The sequence below is a fragment of the Nerophis ophidion genome, linkage group LG01 (assembly GCF_033978795.1).
Source record: "Nerophis ophidion isolate RoL-2023_Sa linkage group LG01, RoL_Noph_v1.0, whole genome shotgun sequence".
Classification (NCBI taxonomy): Eukaryota; Metazoa; Chordata; class Actinopteri; order Syngnathiformes; family Syngnathidae; genus Nerophis; species Nerophis ophidion.
In genome coordinates, this window is record NC_084611.1 from 3,568,638 (window position 1) to 3,589,627 (window position 20,990).

Below are 20,990 nucleotides of genomic sequence, written 5' to 3' on the forward strand. Positions count from 1 at the left end.
TGCAGCTGTAGTTGTTTTATCGTCACTAACCTTGCAGCTGTAGTTGTTTTATTGTCACTAACCTTGCAGCTGTAGTTGTTTTATTGTCACTAACCTTGCAGCTGTAGTTGTTTTATTGTCACTAACCTTGCAGTTGTAGTTGTTTTAATATCACTAACCTTGCAGCTGTAGTTGTTTTATTGTCACTAACCTTGCAGTTGTAGTTGTTTTATTGTCACTAACCTTGCAGCTGTAGTTGTTTTATTGTCACTAACCTTGCAGCTGTAGTTGTTTTATTGTCACTAACCTTGCAGCTGTAGTTGTTTTATTGTCACTAACCTTGCCGCTGTAGTTGTTTTATTGTCACTAACCTTGCAGCTGTAGTTGTTTTATTGTCACTAACCTTGCAGCTGTAGTTGTTTTATTGTCACTAACCTTGCAGCTGTAGTTGTTTTATTGTCACTAACCTTGCAGCTGTCGTTGTTTTATTGTCACTAACCTTGCAGCTGTAGTTGTTTTATTGTCACTAACCTTGCAGCTGTAGTTGTTTTATTGTCACTAACCTTGCAGCTGTAGTTGTTTTATTATCACTAACCTTGCAGCTGTAGTTGTTTTATTGTCACTAACCTTTCAGCTGTAGTTGTTTTATTGTCACTAACCTTGCAGCTGTAGTTGTTTTATTATCACTAACCTTGCAGCTGTAGTTGTTTTATTGTCATTAACCTTGCAGCTGTAGTTGTTTTATTATCACTAACCTTGCAGTTGTAGTTGTTTTATTGTCACTAACTTTGCAGCTGTCGTTGTTTTATTGTCACTAACCTTGCAGTTGTAGTTGTTTTATTATCACTAACCTTGCAGTTGTAGTTGTTTTATTATCACTAACCTTGCAGCTGTAGTTGTTTTATTATCACTAACCTTGCAGCTGTAGTTGTTTTATTATCACTAACCTTGCAGTTGTAGTTGTTTTATTGTCACTAACTTTGCAGCTGTCGTTTTATTGTCACTAACCTTGCAGTTGTAGTTGTTTTATTATCACTAACCTTGCAGTTGTAGTTGTTTTATTATCACTAACCTTGCAGCTGTAGTTGTTTTATTGTCACTAACCTTGCAGCTGTAGTTGTTTTATTGTCACTAACCTTGCAGCTGTAGTTGTTTTATTATCACTAACCTTGCAGCTGTAGTTGTTTTATTGTCACTAACCTTGCAGCTGTTGTTGTTTTATTATCACTAACCTTGCAGCTGTAGTTGTTTTATTGTCACTAACCTTGCAGCTGTAGTTGTTTTATTGTCACTAACCTTGCAGCTGTAGTTGTTTTATTGTCACTAACCTTGCAGCTGTAGTTGTTTTATTGTCACTAACCTTGCAGCTGTAGTTGTTTTATTATCACTAACCTTGCAGTTGTAGTTTTATTGTCACTAACCTTGCAGCTGTAGTTGTTTTATTGTCACTAACCTTTCAGCTGTAGTTGTTTTATTGTCACTAACCTTGCAGCTGTAGTTGTTTTATTATCACTAACCTTGCAGCTGTAGTTGTTTTATTGTCATTAACCTTGCAGCTGTAGTTGTTTTATTATCACTAACCTTGCAGTTGTAGTTGTTTTATTGTCACTAACTTTGCAGCTGTCGTTGTTTTATTGTCACTAACCTTGCAGCTGTAGTTGTTTTATTGTCACTAACCTTGCAGCTGTAGTTGTTTTATTATCACTAACCTTGCAGCTGTAGTTGTTTTATTGTCACTAACCTTGCAGCTGTAGTTGTTTTATTGTCACTAACCTTGCAGCTGTAGTTGTTTTATTGTCACTAACCTTGCAGAAATACTGCATATTTCAGTTTTACTATAAAAAACAAAGTTTTATTTGAAAGAAAAGGCAATAAACCTTATTTGTTTTACTTTATATAAACCTCAAGTTGATATAGAGATTTACTGTAAAAAGAATAATAATAATTAGACTTATTTTTAACATTTTAGTGACTCAGACCCTCTATGCTCCCCAGGAGCTCTAAGGATTAAAAAAAAAAAATCCATATATTTTGTTATGGTTTGAAAATGAAAAATATCAAAAAAGCTTACATTTTTCCATGTGTGGCCCTCTGTGGAAAAAGTTTGGACACCCCTGATGTACGTGCAGGGAAGACCTCGGTTAACAAGATCCCTCACAGCTGGAGTCCGCCGTCTCCTGTCAGGCTAATTGAGAGAACTCACACACCTGCACGGACCGCCATGCAGGTGTGTGTGTGTGTGTGTGTGTGTGTGTGTGTGTGTGTGTGTGTGTAAATCCCACCATCACGCCATGGCCACTATGAGAGTGCAGACATGCTGGCGGCGTTAGAAGAATGAATGATGTCCACAGACTTGTACTTCTTCACTTTGTCAACGGCCGATAGAAGAAAGGAAAAAAGATGTCCGACACCTTCTGAGGCCAGCATCTGATACTCCACCTCAAGTGTTAATTGGGGAGTCAGGTACCCGCCTTCAAGTACCAGCAGGTGGCAGAAAGGAGCTGCTAATGGCGGTTATGTTTGAAACCCAGAGGGCCGCTTCTATTATTACACGCTTTTTTTATGCTTAGTCACGTCAGTCGTGCCCTTGAGCAAGACACTTCACACTCGCTCCTGATGGGTGCTGGTTAGGGACTTGCATGGCAGCTCACACCGTAGAATAGAATAGAATAGAATGGACTTTATTGTCATTATATTTGCATATAACGAGATTAAGGACTCCAACTTAAGGTGCGGTAGTGGAAAGAAATTTGGAATAAAAATAAATCACAGAAGTAATAAAGATATGAATTAAGAATTGAAATAAACAGACTACTATCCAATAAAAACAATAAGCAATCCAGTACAATATATAAAACAATATGCAAAAAAATGTACAATTTACAGAATATGACAAGAGTACTGGAGTAATAAAGTCATGTCAGTGTGTGAATGTGTGTGTGAACGTGTGTGTGAACATGTGTGTGAATGTTTGTGTGAACGTGTGTATGAACGTGTGTGTGTGAATGTGTGTGTGAATGTTTGTGTGAATTTGTGTGTGTGAACATGTGTGTTAATGTGTGTGTGAACGTGTGTGTGAATGTTTGTGTGAACGTGTGTATGAACGTGTGTGTGTGAATGTGTGTGTGAATGTTTGTGTGAATTTGTGTGTGTGAACATGTGTGTTAATGTGTGTGTGAACGTGTGTGTGAATGTTTGTGTGAACGTGTGTATGAACGTGTGTGTGTGAATGTGTGTGTGAATGTTTGTGTGAATTTGTGTGTGTGAACATGTGTGTTAATGTGTGTGTGAACGTGTGTGAACGTGTGCGTGTGAACGTGTGTGTGAATGTGTATGTGAATGTGTGTGTTAACGTGTGTTTGAATGCATATGCAAATGTGTGTGTGAACATGTGTGTGAATGTGTGTGTGAACGTGTGTGTGAATGTGTGTGTGTGAACATGTATGTGAATGTGTGTGTGAGCGTATGAGTGACTGTGTGTATGAATGTGTGTGTGAGCGTATGCGTGAATGTGTGTATGAATGTGTGTGTGAACGTGTGTGTGAATGCATGTGTGAACGTGTGTGTGTGAACGTGTGTGTGAATGCGTGTGTGAACGTGTGTGTGAATGTGTGTGAACGTGTGTGTGAACATGTGTGTGTGAACGTGCGTGTGAACACGTGTGTGAACGTATGTGTGAATGTGTGCGTGTGAACGTGTGTGTGAATGTGTATGTGAATGTGTGTGTTAACGTGTGTTTGAATGCATATGCAAATGTGTGTGTGAACATGTGTGTGAATGTGTGTGTGTGAACATGTATGTGAATGTGTGGGTGAGCGTATGTGTGAATGTGTGTATGAATGTGTGTGTGAGCGTATGTGTGAATGTGTGTATGAATGTGTGTGTGAACGTGTGTGTGAATGCATGTGTGAACGTGTGTGTGAACGTGTGTGGGAATGCGTGTGTGAATGTGTGTGAACGTGTGTGTGAACATCTGTGTGTGAACGTGCGTGTGAACACGTGTGTGAACGTGTGTGTGAATGTGTGTGTGAACGTGTGTGTGTGTGTGTGAACGTGCGTGTGAACAGGTGTGTGAACGTGTGTGTGTGAACGTGTGTGAATGTGTGTGTGAACGTGTGTGTGTGTGTGAACGTGCGTGTGAACATGTGTGTGAACGTGTGTGTATGAACGTGTGTGTGAATGTGTGTGTGAACGTGTGTGAATGCATGTGTGAATGTGTGTGTGAATGGAGGTGTGTGAACGTGTGTGTGAACATGTGTGTGAACGTGTGTGTGAGTATGTGTGTGAACGTGTGTGTGAATGCATGTGTGAATGTGTGTGTGAACGGAGGTGTGTAAACGTGTGTGTGAATGTGTGTGTGAGCGTATGTGTGAAAGTGTGTATGAATGTGTGTAAATGTGTGTGTGAACGTGTGTGTGAATGTGTGTGTGTGAACGTGTGTGTGTGAGAACATGTGTGTAAACGTGTGTGTGAATATGTGTGAACATGTGTGTGAACATGTGTGCAAACGTGTGTGTGAATGTGTGTGTGAATGTGTGTGTGAACATGTGTGTGAACGTGTGTGTGTGAACGTGTGTGTGAATGTGTGTGTGAACGTGTGTGTGTGTGAACGTGCGTGTGAACATGTGTGTGAACGTGTGCGTGTGAACGTGTGTGTGAATGTGTGTGTGAACGTGTGTGTGAATGCGTGTGTGAATGTGTGTGTGAATGGTGTGTGAACGTGTGTGTGAACATGTGTGTGAACGTGTGTGAACATGTGTGCAAACGTGTGTGTGAATGTGTGTGTGAATGTGTGTGTGAACATGTGTGTGAACGTGTGTGTGTGAACGTGTGTGTGAACATGTATGTGAATGTGTGTGTGTGTGAACATGTGTGTGAACGTGTGTGTGAACATGTGTGAATGTGTGTGTGAATGTGTGTGTGAACATGTGTGTGAACGTGTGTGTGAACGTGTGTGTGAATGGGTGTGTGAACGTGTGTGTGAACGTGTGTGTGAACGTGTGTGTGAATGCGTGTGTGAATGTGTGTGTGAATGTGTGTGCTAATGTGTGTGAATGGGTGAATGTGGAAATAGTGTCAAAGCGCTTTGGTAGAAAAGTGCGATACAAGTATAACCCATTTAACATTTATATTACTGTAAATGTAAAAACTGTTAAAAAAAACATAGAATTTTACTGTAAAATGTACATTTGTATTTTTATTGTGAATTTAAAAAATGCATTTTTACAGTAATTTTTTGGCACCTGATCTGCAATTTTTTTTTTTTTTAAATACAAATATTGTGTACTTGTGTGTGTGTTACAGTAAATGCCACAACGGCACAACACATTCACAGAAAAATGCTGTAAAAACCACAGAAAATGTCATAATTTGACCATGAAATCTATTGCTACTTTTACATTTTGCCATTTGATGCATGCTTTAAAATAATATTAGTATTTATTTCTATTTTAAAAATGTCTTGATAATCTATTTTTGCATAATCAGACAATATTTAAGTGTACATGAAATATTACATGCAGTACATTTATTGTTGTCTGACAAAGTAGAAAGAAAGAATACATTTAGTAAGAAAAGTTACAGAATTTATATTATTTCCAGGCTTATGAGGGCCAAATAGAACAGAACTGGTACTGGTGCTAGTACTGGTACTGGTACTGGTATTGGTACTGGTATTGGTACTGGCACTGGTACTGGTACTGGTACTGGTACTGGTATTGGTACTGGCACTGGTACTGGCACTGGTACTGGTACTGGCACTGGCACTGGTACTGGTACTGGTACTGGTACTGACACTGGTACTGGTACTGGCACTGGTACTGGTACTGGTACTGGCACTGGCACTGGTACTGGTACTGGTACTGGAGTGTGAGAGTAGAAGAGAGAAGGTGCAGGTAGAGGAGAGAAGTGACACACCTGCAGGAAGAAGAGATGCTGCGTGACGTCCTGCACAAGCTCCTCCTCCACGTTCTCCGGGTAGAACTTAGCCAGGAAGTGGAGGGTGATGGGTTCCTCTTTGGGCAAGTCCTGGTCCAGAACCTGCAGATGGGACAGAAGACATCAGTGCTGGTCTAAAAACCAAAGAAGAAGATGCTTTGTGGCGAGTGCTCGCCTTCTTCTCCATCTTCAGCCAGGCCAGCGTGTCCTTGGCGGCGTACCTGAGGCCAAAGAAGCTGGTCTCCCTCAGACCCAGGGTTCTGCAGGCCAGATCAAACAGGTCCTTCCCCTTCCACTTCACCTGCAACAACACCACAGCATGCTGACTTCCAGCCGCAACAACACCCGCAAACGGACTTTTAGCCACAACACCACAACACACTGACTTCTAGCCACAACAACACCACAGCACGCTGACTTTTAGCCTTAACAACACCCGCACGCTGACTTCAAACCGCAACAACACCACAGCACGCTGACTTCTAGCCGCAACAACACCAGCAGGCTGACTTCCAGCCCCAACAACACCCGCACGCTGACTTCGAGCCGCAACAACACCACAGCACGCTGACTTTTAGCCATAACAACACCCGCACGCTGACTTCAAACCGCAAAAACACCACATCAAGCTGACTTCTAGCCGCGACAACACCCGCAAGCTGACTTTGAGCCGCAACAACACCACAGCACGCTGACTTCCGGCCGCAACAACACCCGCACGCTGACTTCTAGCCACAACAACACCACAGCACGCTGACTTCTAGCCGCAACAACACCAGCAGGCTGACTTCCAGCCCCAACAACACCCGCACGCTGACTTCGAGCCGCAACAACACCACAGCACGCTGACTTTTAGCCATAACAACACCCGCACGCTGACTTCAAACCGCAAAAACACCACATCAAGCTGACTTCTAGCCGCGACAACACCCGCAAGCTGACTTTGAGCCGCAACAACACCACAGCACGCTGACTTCCGGCCGCAACAACACCCGCACGCTGACTTCTAGCCACAACAACACCACAGCACATTGACTTCCGGCCGCAACAACACTTGCACACTGACTTGGAGCCCCAACAACACAACAGCACGCTGACTTTTAGCCGCAACAACACCACAGCACGCTGACTTCTAGCCGCAACAACACCCGCACGCTGACTTCCAGCCGCAACAACACCAGAGCACGCTGACTTCTAGCCACAACAACACCCGCACGCTCACTTCGAGCCACAACACCCGCATGCTGACTTCTAGCCGCAACAACACCAGCAGGCTGACTTTCAGCCCCAACAACACCCGCACGCTGACTTCGAGCCGCAACAACACCACAGCACGCTAACTTTTAGCCATAATAACACCCGCACGCTGACTTCAAACCGCAAAAACACCACAGCAAGCTGACTTTTAGCCGCGACAACACCCGCACGCTGACTTTGAGCCGCAACAACACCAAAGCACGCTGACTTCCGGCCGCAACAACACCCGCACGCTGACTTCTAGCCACAACAACACCACAGCACATTGACTTCCGGCCGCAACTACACTTGCACACTGACTTTTAGCCGCAACAACACCACAGCACGCTGACTTCTAGCTGCAACAACACCACAGCACGCTGACTTTTAGCCGTAACAACACCCGCACGCTGACTTCAAACCGCAACAACACCACAGCACGCTGACTTCTAGCCGCAACAACACCAGCAGGCTGACTTCCAGCCCCAACAACACCCGCACGCTGACTTCGAGCCGCAACAACACCACAGCACGCTAACTTTTAGCCATAACAACACCCGCACGCTGACTTCAAACCGCAAAAACACCACAGCAAGCTGACTTTTAGCCGCGACAACACCCGCACGCTGACTTTGAGCCGCAACAACACCAAAGCACGCTGACTTCCGGCCGCAACAACACCCGCACGCTGACTTCTAGCCACAACAACACCACAGCACATTGACTTCCGGCCGCAACTACACTTGCACACTGACTTTTAGCCGCAACAACACCACAGCACGCTGACTTCTAGCCGCAACAACACTCGCACGCTGACTTCCAGCCGCAACAACACCACAGCACGCTGACTTCTAGCCACAACAACACCCGCAGGCTGACTTCTAGCCACAACAACACCCGCACGCTAACTTCTAGCCACAACAACACCCGCACGCTGACTTCTAGCCACAACAACACCACAGCACGCTGACTTCTAGCCGCAACAACACCACAGCACGCTGACTTCTAGCCGCAACAACACTCGCACGCTGACTTCCAGCCGCAACAACACCACAGCACGCTGACTTCTAGCCACAACAACACCACAGCACGCTGACTTTTAGCCGCAACAACACCACAGCACGCTGACTTCTAGCCGCAACAACACTCGCACGCTGACTTCCAGCCGCAACAACACCACAGCACGCTGACTTCTAGCCACAACAACACCCGCAGGCTGACTTCTAGCCACAACAACACCCGCACGCTAACTTCTAGCCACAACAACACCCGCACGCTGACTTCTAGCCACAACAACACCCGCACGCTGACTTCTAGCCACAACAACACCCGCACGCTGACTTCTAGCCACAACAACACCACAGCACGCTGACTTTTAGCCGTAACACCCGCATGCTTACTTCTAGCCGCAACAACACCACAGCACACTGACTTTTAGCCGTAACAACACCCGCACGCTGACTTCAAACCGCAAAAACACCACAGCAAGCTGACTTTTAGCCGCGACAACACCCGCACGCTGACTTTGAGCCGCAACAACACCAAAGCACGCTGACTTCCGGCCGCAACAACACCCGCACGCTGACTTCTAGCCACAACAACACCACAGCACATTGACTTCCGGCCGCAACTACACTTGCACACTGACTTTTAGCCGCAACAACACCACAGCACGCTGACTTCTAGCCGCAACAACACTCGCACGCTGACTTCCAGCCGCAACAACACCACAGCACGCTGACTTCTAGCCACAACAACACCCGCAGGCTGACTTCTAGCCACAACAACACCCGCACGCTAACTTCTAGCCACAACAACACCCGCACGCTGACTTCTAGCCACAACAACACCACAGCACGCTGACTTCTAGCCGCAACAACACCACAGCACGCTGACTTCTAGCCGCAACAACACTCGCACGCTGACTTCCAGCCGCAACAACACCACAGCACGCTGACTTCTAGCCACAACAACACCACAGCACGCTGACTTTTAGCCGCAACAACACCACAGCACGCTGACTTCTAGCCGCAACAACACTCGCACGCTGACTTCCAGCCGCAACAACACCACAGCACGCTGACTTCTAGCCACAACAACACCCGCAGGCTGACTTCTAGCCACAACAACACCCGCACGCTAACTTCTAGCCACAACAACACCCGCACGCTGACTTCTAGCCACAACAACACCCGCACGCTGACTTCTAGCCACAACAACACCCGCACGCTGACTTCTAGCCACAACAACACCACAGCACGCTGACTTTTAGCCGCAACAACACCACAGCACGCTGACTTCTAGCCGCAACAACACTCGCACGCTGACTTCCAGCCGCAACAACACCACAGCACGCTGACTTCTAGCCACAACAACACCCGCAGGCTGACTTCTAGCCACAACAACACCCGCACGCTGACTTCTAGCCACAACAACACCCGCACGCTGACTTCTAGCCACAACAACACCACAGCACGCTGACTTTTAGCCGTAACACCCGCATGCTTACTTCTAGCCGCAACAACACCACAGCACACTGACTTTTAGCCGTAACAACACCCGCACGCTGACTTCAAACCGCAACTGTTAGGACTGGCCCTTTGAGTGGCCCCACATTATGGACAGATAGATCTGACGTTGATATAAACATAGAAAACAATAATAATATTATATTATCATTGTGATGTTAAAAATAAGTCATTTATTATTAATATATGACTTATTTTTTAACATTATGTTTAATTTTACAAAATTAAACATAAAACGCGTGCTTTGATTTTTCAGTGTGGCCCTCAGCGGAAAAAGTTTGGACACCCCTAAACTGTTGCGGGTGGGAGACAATGCGGGTGTCACGTGATGACGCTGCCTCAGCAAGGTGCTGCCACCTAGTGTCACTGCGGCAGAAATGCACCACAGCCTGCATTAAAAGTGTGAGAATTAGTTGTTTTATTGTCACTAACCTTGCAGCTGTAGTTGTTTTATTATCACTAACCTTGCAGCTGTAGTTGTTTTATTGTCACTAACCTTGCAGCTGTAGTTGTTCTATTATCACTAACCTTGCAGCTGTAGTTGTTTTATTATCACTAACCTTGCAGCTGTAGTTGTTTTATTATCACTAACCTTGCAGTTGTAGTTTTATTGTCACTAACCTTGCAGCTGTAGTTGTTTTATTATCACTAACCTTGCAGCTGTAGTTGTTTTATTATCACTAACCTTGCAGCTGTAGTTGTTTTATTGTCACTAACCTTGCAGCTGTAGTTGTTTTATTATCACTAACCTTGCAGTTGTAGTTTTATTGTCACTAACCTTGCAGCTGTAGTTGTTTTATTATCACTAACCTTGCAGCTGTAGTTGTTTTATTATCACTAACCTTGCAGTTGTAGTTTTATTGTCACTAACCTTGCAGCTGTAGTTGTTTTATTATCACTAACCTTGCAGCTGTAGTTGTTTTATTATGACTAACCTTGCAGCTGTAGTTGTTTTATTGTCACTAACCTTGCAGCTGTAGTTGTTCTATTATCACTAACCTTGCAGCTGTAGTTGTTTTATTATCACTAACCTTGCAGCTGTAGTTGTTTTATTATCACTAACCTTGCAGTTGTAGTTTTATTGTCACTAACCTTGCAGCTGTAGTTGTTTTATTATCACTAACCTTGCAGCTGTAGTTGTTTTATTATCACTAACCTTGCAGCTGTAGTTGTTTTATTGTCACTAACCTTGCAGCTGTAGTTGTTTTATTGTCACTAACCTTGCAGCTGTAGTTGTTTTATTGTCACTAACCTTGCAGCTGTAGTTGTTTTATTGTCACTAACCTTGCAGCTGTAGTTGTTTTATTGTCACTAACCTTGCAGCTGTAGTTGTTTTATTATCACTAACCTTGCAGCTGTAGTTGTTTTATTATCACTAACCTTGCAGCTGTAGTTGTTTTATTGTCACTAACCTTGCAGCTGTAGTTGTTTTATTGTCACTAACCTTGCAGCTGTAGTTTTATTATCACTAACCTTGCAGCTGTCGTTGTTTTATTGTCACTAACCTTGCAGCTGTAGTTGTTTTATTGTCACTAACCTTGCAGCTGTAGTTGTTTTATTGTCACTAACCTTGCAGCTGTAGTTGTTTTATTGTCACTAACCTTGCAGCTGTAGTTGTTTTATTATCACTAACCTTGCAGCTGTAGTTGTTTTATTATCACTAACCTTGCAGCTGTAGTTGTTTTATTGTCACTAACCTTGCAGCTGTAGTTGTTTTATTGTCACTAACCTTGCAGCTGTAGTTGTTTTATTATCACTAACCTTGCAGCTGTAGTTGTTTTATTGTCACTAACCTTGCAGCTGTAGTTGTTTTATTATCACTAACCTTGCAGCTGTAGTTGTTCTATTATCACTAACCTTGCAGCTGTAGTTGTTTTATTATCACTAACCTTGCAGCTGTAGTTGTTTTATTATCACTAACCTTGCAGTTGTAGTTTTATTGTCACTAACCTTGCAGCTGTAGTTGTTTTATTATCACTAACCTTGCAGCTGTAGTTGTTTTATTATCACTAACCTTGCAGCTGTAGTTGTTTTATTGTCACTAACCTTGCAGCTGTAGTTGTTTTATTATCACTAACCTTGCAGCTGTAGTTGTTCTATTATCACTAACCTTGCAGCTGTAGTTGTTTTATTATCACTAACCTTGCAGCTGTAGTTGTTTTATTATCACTAACCTTGCAGTTGTAGTTTTATTGTCACTAACCTTGCAGCTGTAGTTGTTTTATTATCACTAACCTTGCAGCTGTAGTTGTTTTATTATCACTAACCTTGCAGCTGTAGTTGTTTTATTGTCACTAACCTTGCAGCTGTAGTTGTTTTATTGTCACTAACCTTGCAGCTGTAGTTGTTTTATTGTCACTAACCTTGCAGCTGTAGTTGTTTTATTATCACTAACCTTGCAGCTGTAGTTGTTTTATTATCACTAACCTTGCAGCTGTAGTTGTTTTATTGTCACTAACCTTGCAGCTGTAGTTGTTTTATTGTCACTAACCTTGCAGCTGTAGTTGTTTTATTGTCACTAACCTTGCAGCTGTAGTTGTTTTATTGTCACTAACCTTGCAGCTGTAGTTGTTTTATTGTCACTAACCTTGCAGCTGTAGTTGTTTTATTGTCACTAACCTTGCAGTTGTAGTTGTTTTAATGTCACTAACCTTGCAGTTGTAGTTGTTTTATTGTCACTAACCTTGCAGCTGTAGTTGTTTTATTATCACTAACCTTGCAGCTGTAGTTGTTTTATTATCACTAACCTTGCAGCTGTAGTTGTTTTATTGTCACTAACCTTGCAGCTGTAGTTGTTTTATTGTCACTAACCTTGCAGCTGTAGTTGTTTTATTGTCACTAACCTTGCAGCTGTAGTTGTTTTATTGTCACTAACCTTGCAGCTGTAGTTGTTTTATTGTCACTAACCTTGCAGCTGTAGTTGTTTTATTGTCACTAACCTTGCAGCTGTAGTTGTTTTATTGTCACTAACCTTGCAGCTGTAGTAGTTTTATTGTCACTAACCTTGCAGCTGTAGTTGTTTTATTGTCACTAACCTTGCAGCTGTAGTTGTTTTATTGTCACTAACCTTGCAGCTGTAGTTTTATTATCACTAACCTTGCAGCTGTAGTTGTTTTATTGTCACTAACCTTGCAGCTGTAGTTGTTTTATTATCACTAACCTTGCAGCTGTAGTTGTTTTATTATCACTAACCTTGCAGTTGTAGTTTTGTTGTCACTAACCTTGCAGCTGTAGTTGTTTTATTGTCACTAACCTTGCAGCTGTAGTTTTTTTATCGTCACTAACCTTGCAGCTGTAGTTGTTCTATTATCACTAACCTTGCAGCTGTAGTTGTTTTATTATCACTAACCTTGCAGTTGTAGTTTTGTTGTCACTAACCTTGCAGCTGTAGTTGTTTTATTGTCACTAACCTTGCAGCTGTAGTTTTGTTGTCACTAACCTTGCAGCTGTAGTTGTTTTATTATCACTAACCTTGCAGTTGTAGTTTTATTATCACTAACCTTGCAGCTGTAGTTTTATTGTCACTAACCTTGCAGCTGTAGTTTTATTATCACTAACCTTGCAGTTGTAGTTTTATTATCACTAACCTTGCAGCTGTAGTTTTATTGTCACTAACCTTGCAGCTGTAGTTTTATTATCACTAACCTTGCAGTTGTAGTTTTATTATCACTAACCTTGCAGCTTTAGTTTTATTGTCACTAACCTTGCAGTTGTAGTTTTATTATCACTAACCTTGCAGCTGAACTCCATGTCTGACTCCATCGTGCAGATCCTCACGTTGAAGCTTCTGTTTTGCTTCCTCGCCAGCGAGTTAAATCCCATCTTAGCCGCCAAGGTGCTCGCCATTACTAAAAAAAAAAACCTTCCCTAAAGTGTCCTTGAGTCAAAAGCAGCACTTATAAAGTAGAAGACACATTCTGCAGCACATTCTGGTTAAAATGCTCCAGTTTTCATGAAGCCAAAAGTTGCATCAAAGTTGAGTTGAAGCCTTTTGGAGTCCAAAGCAGCTCGAAGGTGTTAGTTTGTGGAACATAAAGTGACAGCTGTCAGTCAAAGTGACGTCTGTCAGTCACGTGGTTGACAAACGTGTTTGTTTACATTTAGCTGGCTCGATTTGACGTTAGCTCGCTAGCTAGCAGGCTAGCCCAACATTTTGCGCGCTTCTCTTCCCAAATAATACCTTTTTAGCGGCGACACTCCTACACCAACTATATTCACGCTTTAAGGTTATTTTTTGACGATATATTAACTTTTATCCGCAGGAGCTAAGGCGTGAAGTTTAATAAGCCGGAAGCAACTATCGCGTCCGTGCTGCTGCGTTCAGGTACCGTTGGGAAATCTCGCAACGACGTTCACAAAAAGGGGAATATGCTAAACTTTTCCAAGCATATAATCGCTTTTTCGAAACTGACGGAATTCATAAAATAACTGTTGATCATTTTAGTATAGGATAAATATGTTAGCGTTTGCCTGCCTTGTTGTGAGCATCAGGTTTTATTTAAAGCGAAGCTAGATTTGGAGCCTCTAAAGGCACCACACGTAGCCGCGCCCCTTTTTCGCGAAACGACCAACCGGGCTCCGCCCCGCCCCCTGCGCCAGAAAGGGGTGGAGCCTGAGCAATGAGGTAATCGGGGTAAACAGTGAAGATGGCGGCGTGTGGCGCCGGACAGCGGCTGCCGGTCATCAGCACGCCGACGACCAGCGGCCAGGACGCCAAGAAGCTCACCGACTTGCCCACCGAGGTGCTGGAACACATCCTGTGCTTCCCCGCGCTCAAACATGTCGACATTTGCAACGTTTCCCGCTGCTGCCAGCGCCTTCACGACGTCTGCCACGGGCGCGGGAAAGTGTGGGGCCATCAGTACAAACTCAGGTCACATATTTTCACACTTTTCTCCAACAACATTCTCATTTTCTCCAACAACATTCTCATTTTCTTCAACAACATTCTCATTTTCTCACGCCCGCTGCGGTAATCTTCATCTGCATGTTGGGGTTCCGGCTTTCAATGTCCTCCTCCGTGTTGGAGCTCAGCATCATCTACATCTGCATCTACATCCACATCTACATATATATCTACCTCTTCATCTACATCCACATCTACATCCACATCTACATATATATCTACCTCTTCATCTACATCCACATCTGCATCTACATTTACCTCCACATCTACATCTACCTCCACATCTGCATCTACATCTGCCTCCACATCTACAACTACATCCACCTCCACATCTACATCTATATCTATATCTACCTCTGCATCTACATTTGTATCCACATCTGCATCCACATCTATATCTACCTCTGCATCTACTTCTGCATTTACATCTGCATCCACATCTATATCTACCTCTGCATCTACATTTGTATCCACATCTGCATCCACATCCAAATCTACCTCTGCATCTACTTCTGCATTTACATCTGCATCCACATCTATATCTACCTCTGCATCTACATTTGTATCCACATCTGCATCCACATCCAAATCTACCTCTGCATCTACTTCTGCATTTACATCTGCATCCACATCTATATCTACCTCTGCATCTACTTCTGCATTTACCTCTGCATCTACATCCACATCTGCATCTACCTCTGATACTACATCTACATCCACTTCTGCATTTACATCTGCATCTACTGCATCCACATCTGCATCTACCTCTGCATCTCCTTCCACATCTGCATTCACATCTGCATCTACCTCTGCCACTACATCCACATCTGCATCTACCTCTGCATCTACTTCCACATTTGCATCTACATCTGCATCCACATCTGCATCTACCTCTGCATCTACTTCCACATTTGCATCTACATCTGCATCCACATCTGCATCTACCTCTGCGACTACATCTACATCTGCATCCACATCCATATCTACCTCTGCATCTACTTCTGCATTTACATCTGCATCCACATCTATATCTACCTCTGCATCTACTTCCACATCTGCATCTACCTCTGCGACTAAATCCACATCTGCATCTACTTCCACATCTGCATCTACATCTGCATCCACATCTGCATCTACTTCTGCATTTACATCTACATCTGCATCTATACCTACCTCAGCATCTACTTCTGCATTTACATCTACATCTGCATCCACATCTATATCTATCTCTGCATCTACTTCTGCATCTACATCCACATCTGCATCTACCTCTGACACTACATCTACATCCACTTCTGCATTTACATCTGCATCTACATCCACATCTGCATCCACTTCTGCATTTACCTCTGCATCTACCTCTGCGACTACATCCACATCTGCATCTACAGCTGCATCTGCATCCACATCTGTATCTACCTCTGCGACTACATCCACATCTGTATCTATTTCTGTGACTACATCCACATTTACATCCACATCTGCATTTACGTCTATATTTACCTCCAGATCTGCATCTACCTCTGCATTAGGTGTGTAACGGTCCACAAAAATTTCGCTTCAGTACATTCCTCTGTTTAGAGGTCACGGTTCGGTTCATTTTCAGTACAGTAAGAAAACAACAAAATATACATTTGTTTGTTATTTATTTACCAAATTTGTAAACAACGGCATAACATACCGTATTTCCTTGAATTGCCGCCGGGGCGCTAATGAATTTAAAACCTCTTCTCACTCCTGCGCTTACCAAAGGCATGCGGTAAAAGTAAGCATGCGCTAATTATTTTAAAACCTCTTCTCACTCCGGCACTTACCAAAGGCATGCAGTAAAAATTTGAGTGTGATGTAAGCTCGGACCTTAAATCCTACTGCATAGCTCTTATGTCTTTTTCTCTTTATGCGATTTCAAATTACCGGTATTGAAATCAGCCTCCTCCATTTTGAAAATGATGACGGGGAAGTGTCACAAGTTTGACCCGTCGGTAATTCAAGGCAGGCACAAACTATATATCCTGCGGCAATTCAAGGAAATACGGTACATGTAACTGTTGGTACTAATAATTATTGTAATTTGTTTTATTCCACTAAAAACTGAATAATTTAAGTTACTAAAAGGGAATTTAAATCAAAATGCATAAAAGTTCATAAGAAGGCTTCATTTAAGTTACTGTGGTTAAAATGTAATTACATGCCTTTTTGTTAAGTTCGTGGGCATACTTTTATTTTGAAGTGTCTGGTTTGGTCCGTCGTCGGATGTAAGGAAGTTATTTCCGGGTATGAGTAAACATTTTTGATGGAATGTGAAGGGAGAAAGAGAGAGACTGATTGTAACAAAGACTAAAAAGTGTCACAAGGACTTTAAGCCTTTGGGCCACAAAAGCCTGAAGATTACAATTTTCCTCTAACTTGGCAGTAAGAGGATATATGGGCTCATTGTTCTTCCACCATAGAAGTGGGTCAAAATCTAGTTTTTAATGGACTTAAATCTGCTGCTATAAAAACATTTGTTATTGCTTTAGCCCTGCCTGACTCGCCGAGGAGAGGCTGTTTGAATGCGGTGGTGACGCTTCAAAGGGGTTAGCATGTGTTAGGAGAGTAGCATATGTGCGTGTGTGGCCCTTTAACATGTGACAGCATGTGAGGTGAGTGACGCCAGGGAGTGATTGGCTGTGTGCAAGACCTCAATAAAGCCACGATTTGCAACTAATTGCTGGACTCTACATTTACCCTGGAGTCTGGAGCTGTGGAGTGAATTATATTTATATAGCGCTTTTCTCTAGTGACTCAAAGCGCTTTACATAGTGAAACCCAATATCTAAGTTACATTTAAACCAGTGTGGGTGGCACTGGGAGCAGGTGGGGTAAAGTGTCTTGCCCAAGGACACAACGGCAGTGACTAGGATGGCGGGAGTGGGAATCGAACCTGCAACCCTCAAGTTGCTGGCACGGCTGCTCTACCAACCGAGCTATACCGCCCCACAACGAGTGAAGGGTGTTGCCCCCGAGAATACATCAGCCCCTGGAGGAGTGTCTCCCCTACGCTCCTCGACTACGGTCTGGGAGTTGGAAGCAGGAAAGGCGCAATACGTGTTTGACGTGTTGTCAGAAGCAGCTGCTGAACAATATTGGCAAACCTCCGTCCTCCGTTGTTGTATCGCGCAGTCCAAGTGTTCCCAAACGGGAGATGTTAACGAGGCAGGAGGGTCTTCCAGCTTTGGCTTTTACATGTTGTCCTAGCCCGGTCGCTGCTAGCATGTGTACTCGATCGGTACACCTCCGAACCGAACAGAAACCCCCGTACCGATGCGGTCCAATACAAATACACGTACCGTTACACCCCTACTCTGCATCTACCTCTGCATCTACATCTGCATCTACATCTGCATCTACTGTTCGTATACATCTGCATCCAGATCTACAGCTACATCTAGAGGACGATGTGATTGCTTGTGTTTTGACTGAGTGGAGGGTTGTCCCCCGCTCAGATGGCCCAGGCTGCAGAGGTTCTACCCTCAGAACGAGAGCTGTGACTGGCTGCGGGAGTACAAGACCCGCCATCGGGTGGGCATACAGATCCGCAGGACGGTGGAGTCCATCTCCAAGAGGTTCTTCACGGAAGTTGTGAGTAGTTTTACGCCTCACTCGGGCTGCACGCTTGGAACTGAAAATGTTTCTGCCACTCAGCCGTGCATCGGACAGGTTCTGGGGGACAGCTTCGCCGAGATCGAGTCCCTGGGCATGCCCGAGCACTTCTGTGAGGACGAGCTGCTCTTCATCCTGCGGGCCGACAAGAGGTGGGGCTCGGGGGGGGGGGTTCGTGTGGGGTAGGGGGTCCGTGTGGGGTGACGGAGGGGTCCATTTGGGGTCGTGGAGGGGTTCAAGTGGGATGGAAGGGTCCGTGTGGGGCTATGGAGGGGTCTGTGTGGGGTAAAAGTGTCCGTGTGGGATGGAGGGGTCTTTGTGTGGTGACGGGGAGTCCATGTGGGGAAACGTAGGGTTCCGTGTGGGATGGAAGGGTCCGTGTGGGGGCTATGGAGGGGTCCGTGTGGGGTGACGGAGGAGTCCCTGTGGGGTAGAGGTGTCCGTGTGGGATGGAGGGGTCCGTGTGGGGAAACGTAAGGGTCCGTGTGGGATGGGGGGTTCCGTGTGGGGTGGCAGAGGGGTCCCTGTGGTGACACGGAGGGGTCCGTGTGGGGTACAGGTGTCCGTGTGGGATGGAGGGGTCTGTGTGTGGTGACTGGGGGTACATGTGGGGAAACGTAGGGGTCCGTGTGGGGTGACGGAGGGGCCCGTGTGTGGGATGGGGAGTTCCGTATGGGGTGACAGAGGGGTCCGTGTGGTGACACGGAGGGGTCCGTGTGGGGTAGGGGGTCTGTGTGGAGTGACGGAGGGGTCCGTTTGGGGTGTCACGGAGGGGTTCAAGTGGGATGGAAGGGTCCGTGTGGGGCTATGGAGGGGTCCGTGTGGGATGGAGGGGTCCGTGTGGGGAAACGTAAGGGTCCGTGTGGGGCTATGGAGGGGTCCGTGTGGGATGGAGGGGTCCGTGTGGGGAAACGTAAGGGTCCGTGTGGGGTACAGGGGTCCGTGTGGGATGGGGGGTTCAGTGTGGGGTGACAGAGGGGTCTGTGTGTTGACACGGAGGGGTCTGTGTGGGGTAGAGGTATCTTTGTGGTGACTGGGGGTCCGTGTGGGGAAACGTAGGGGTCCGTGTGAGGTGTCGGAGGGGTCCGTGTGGGATGGGGGCTTCCGTGTGGGGTGACAGAGGGTCCGTGTGGTGACACGGAGGGGTCCATGTGGGGCGATGGAGGGGTTCAAGTGGGATAGAAGGGTCCGTGTGGGGCTATGGAGGAGTCCGTGTGGGGTGACGGAGGGGTCCTTGTGGGGTAGAGGAGTCTGTGTGGGATGGAGGGGTCCGTGTGTGGTGACGGGGGTCCGAGTTGGGAAAACGTAGGGGTCCGTGAGGGGTAGAGGTGTCCGTGTGGGCTGACGGAGGGGTCCTTGTGGGGTAGAGGAGTCTGTGTGGGATGGAGGGGTCCGTGTGTGGTGACGGGGGTCCGAGTTGGGAAAACGTAGGGGTCCGTGAGGGGTAGAGGTGTCCGTGTGGGCTGACGGAGGGGTTCAAGCGGGGATGAGGGGTCCGTCTGGTAACATGAGGGGTCTGTGTGCGGTGTTCGGGGTCCATGTGGGGGTGTAGGAGTCCGTGCGGGGTAGGGATATCCGAATGGGGTGGAGGGGTCCTCGTGGGGTGACAGAGGGTTCCGTGTGGGGTAGGGGGATCCGAGTGGGGTGGAGGGGTCCGTGTCGGGTGATGGAAGGGTCCAAGTGGGGTAACGGAGGAGTCTGTGTTTGGACGAGGGGTCCGTGTGTGTGGGTGGGATGGAGGGGTCAGTGTGTGAGTGAGAGAGGGGTTGTGGGGGACGGAGGGGTGGGGACAAGAGGTCCGTGTGGGGACAAGAGGTCCGTGTGGGGACAAGAGGTCCGTGTAGGGACAAGAGGTCCGTGTGGGGACAAGAGGTCCGTGTGGGCGACAACTTAACGTTTTTGTTTGCAGGAAAAGTCTGACCCTGAAGTACTATGCAAGGAAAATCCTTTACTTCCTGAGACAGCAGAACATCCTGCGCAGTCTCAAGACCTTCCTGGAGCAGCCCAAGGAGCAGCAGTCGGCGCTCGCAGGTGCTGGAAATTTCCCAGCTGGCATGAATGCAGCATAATGTTGAACTAAAATCAAATGAAGTCGTCATTTTCAAATAAACTTAAGAGTGAAAAAAGAAAAAGAAAATATGCTTTAAATATAATTTTAAAAAGAAGTAAAACATCAAAAGTAACTTTGTAAATAGGATGAATAATAAAGAACAAAGTTTGAATATAATTTAAAAACAAAATACCAAAAGTGATTTTACAAGTAATGTAAATAAAATATGGTTAAACTATAACAAAAAATATATCATATTAAATAACAAAAATAAAAAATGTGGTTTACATATGATTTAGAAAAATTTATAACAAATATAATTTTACAAAAAACAAAAAAATTGTAAATTTTTTTTTTTTTAATACCAAAAGTAGGTTTCAAAAAAAAAAAAAAGTTTGTTTAGAAAAAAAAACTTATTTAAAATGATTAAAACAAAGACCTGTAGTTTGAATATAATAACAAATAAAATATCAAAAATAATTTAATAAACTTTTTTAAAAAAAGACATTTCTAAATTTATAAAATGTGGTTATAATACAATTAATACAACAAATACAATAATTCAAAAACTTGAATATGGTTTTAATACAATACTAAATTAAATATCAAAAGTAATTTTCTAAATGAGATGAATAATAACAAATGTGATTTATACATAATATGCACAAACATTCAAATGTGGTTCAAATGATTTGAAAAATGAATAACGGCA

General features: G+C 44.6%; 2 protein-coding genes across 6 annotated transcripts in view; one reads left to right on the top strand and one right to left on the bottom strand.

The window, feature by feature from the left end:
* Positions 1-14,213, bottom strand: part of LOC133549033 (merlin-like) — a 186,314-nt gene extending 172,101 nt beyond the window's left edge. Inside the window, exons 1-3 of one of the 5 annotated variants that reach the window (XM_061894106.1) lie at positions 13,413-14,182; positions 6,092-6,217; positions 5,896-6,018 (exon numbers count right to left, since the gene is read on the bottom strand). In XM_061894106.1, the coding sequence (XP_061750090.1) occupies positions 5,896-6,018; positions 6,092-6,217; positions 13,413-13,526 (363 nt within the window). In that variant the 5' untranslated portion in view covers positions 13,527-14,182. Of the gene's footprint in view, positions 1-5,895; positions 6,019-6,091; positions 6,218-13,412 lie in introns of all 5 variants that reach the window. The other 4 variants (XM_061894132.1, XM_061894140.1, XM_061894114.1 and 1 more) reach the window with 4 other exon arrangements.
* Positions 14,214-14,270: 57 nt separating this feature from the next.
* Positions 14,271-20,325, top strand: LOC133549099 (F-box only protein 21-like). The gene is made up of 4 exons (XM_061894236.1): positions 14,271-14,553; positions 18,072-18,207; positions 18,271-18,380; positions 20,138-20,325. Exons 1-4 carry the CDS (start codon positions 14,327-14,329, stop codon positions 20,295-20,297), a joined length of 633 nt encoding a protein of 210 aa, XP_061750220.1. The 5' UTR covers positions 14,271-14,326; the 3' UTR covers positions 20,298-20,325.
* Positions 20,326-20,990: the final 665 nt, after the last annotated feature.

Excerpts from the sequence above, each read along its gene's own strand:
- LOC133549099 (XM_061894236.1), top strand. The coding sequence starts at position 14,327 with ATGGCGGCGTGTGGCGCCGGACAGCGGCTGCCGGTCATCAGCACGCCG. Across the intron at positions 14,554-18,071 it reads GGCCATCAGTACAAACTCAG|ATGGCCCAGGCTGCAGAGGT; the intron begins GTCACATATTTT and ends TCCCCCGCTCAG. Across the intron at positions 18,381-20,137 it reads ATCCTGCGGGCCGACAAGAG|GAAAAGTCTGACCCTGAAGT; the intron begins GTGGGGCTCGGG and ends TTTTGTTTGCAG.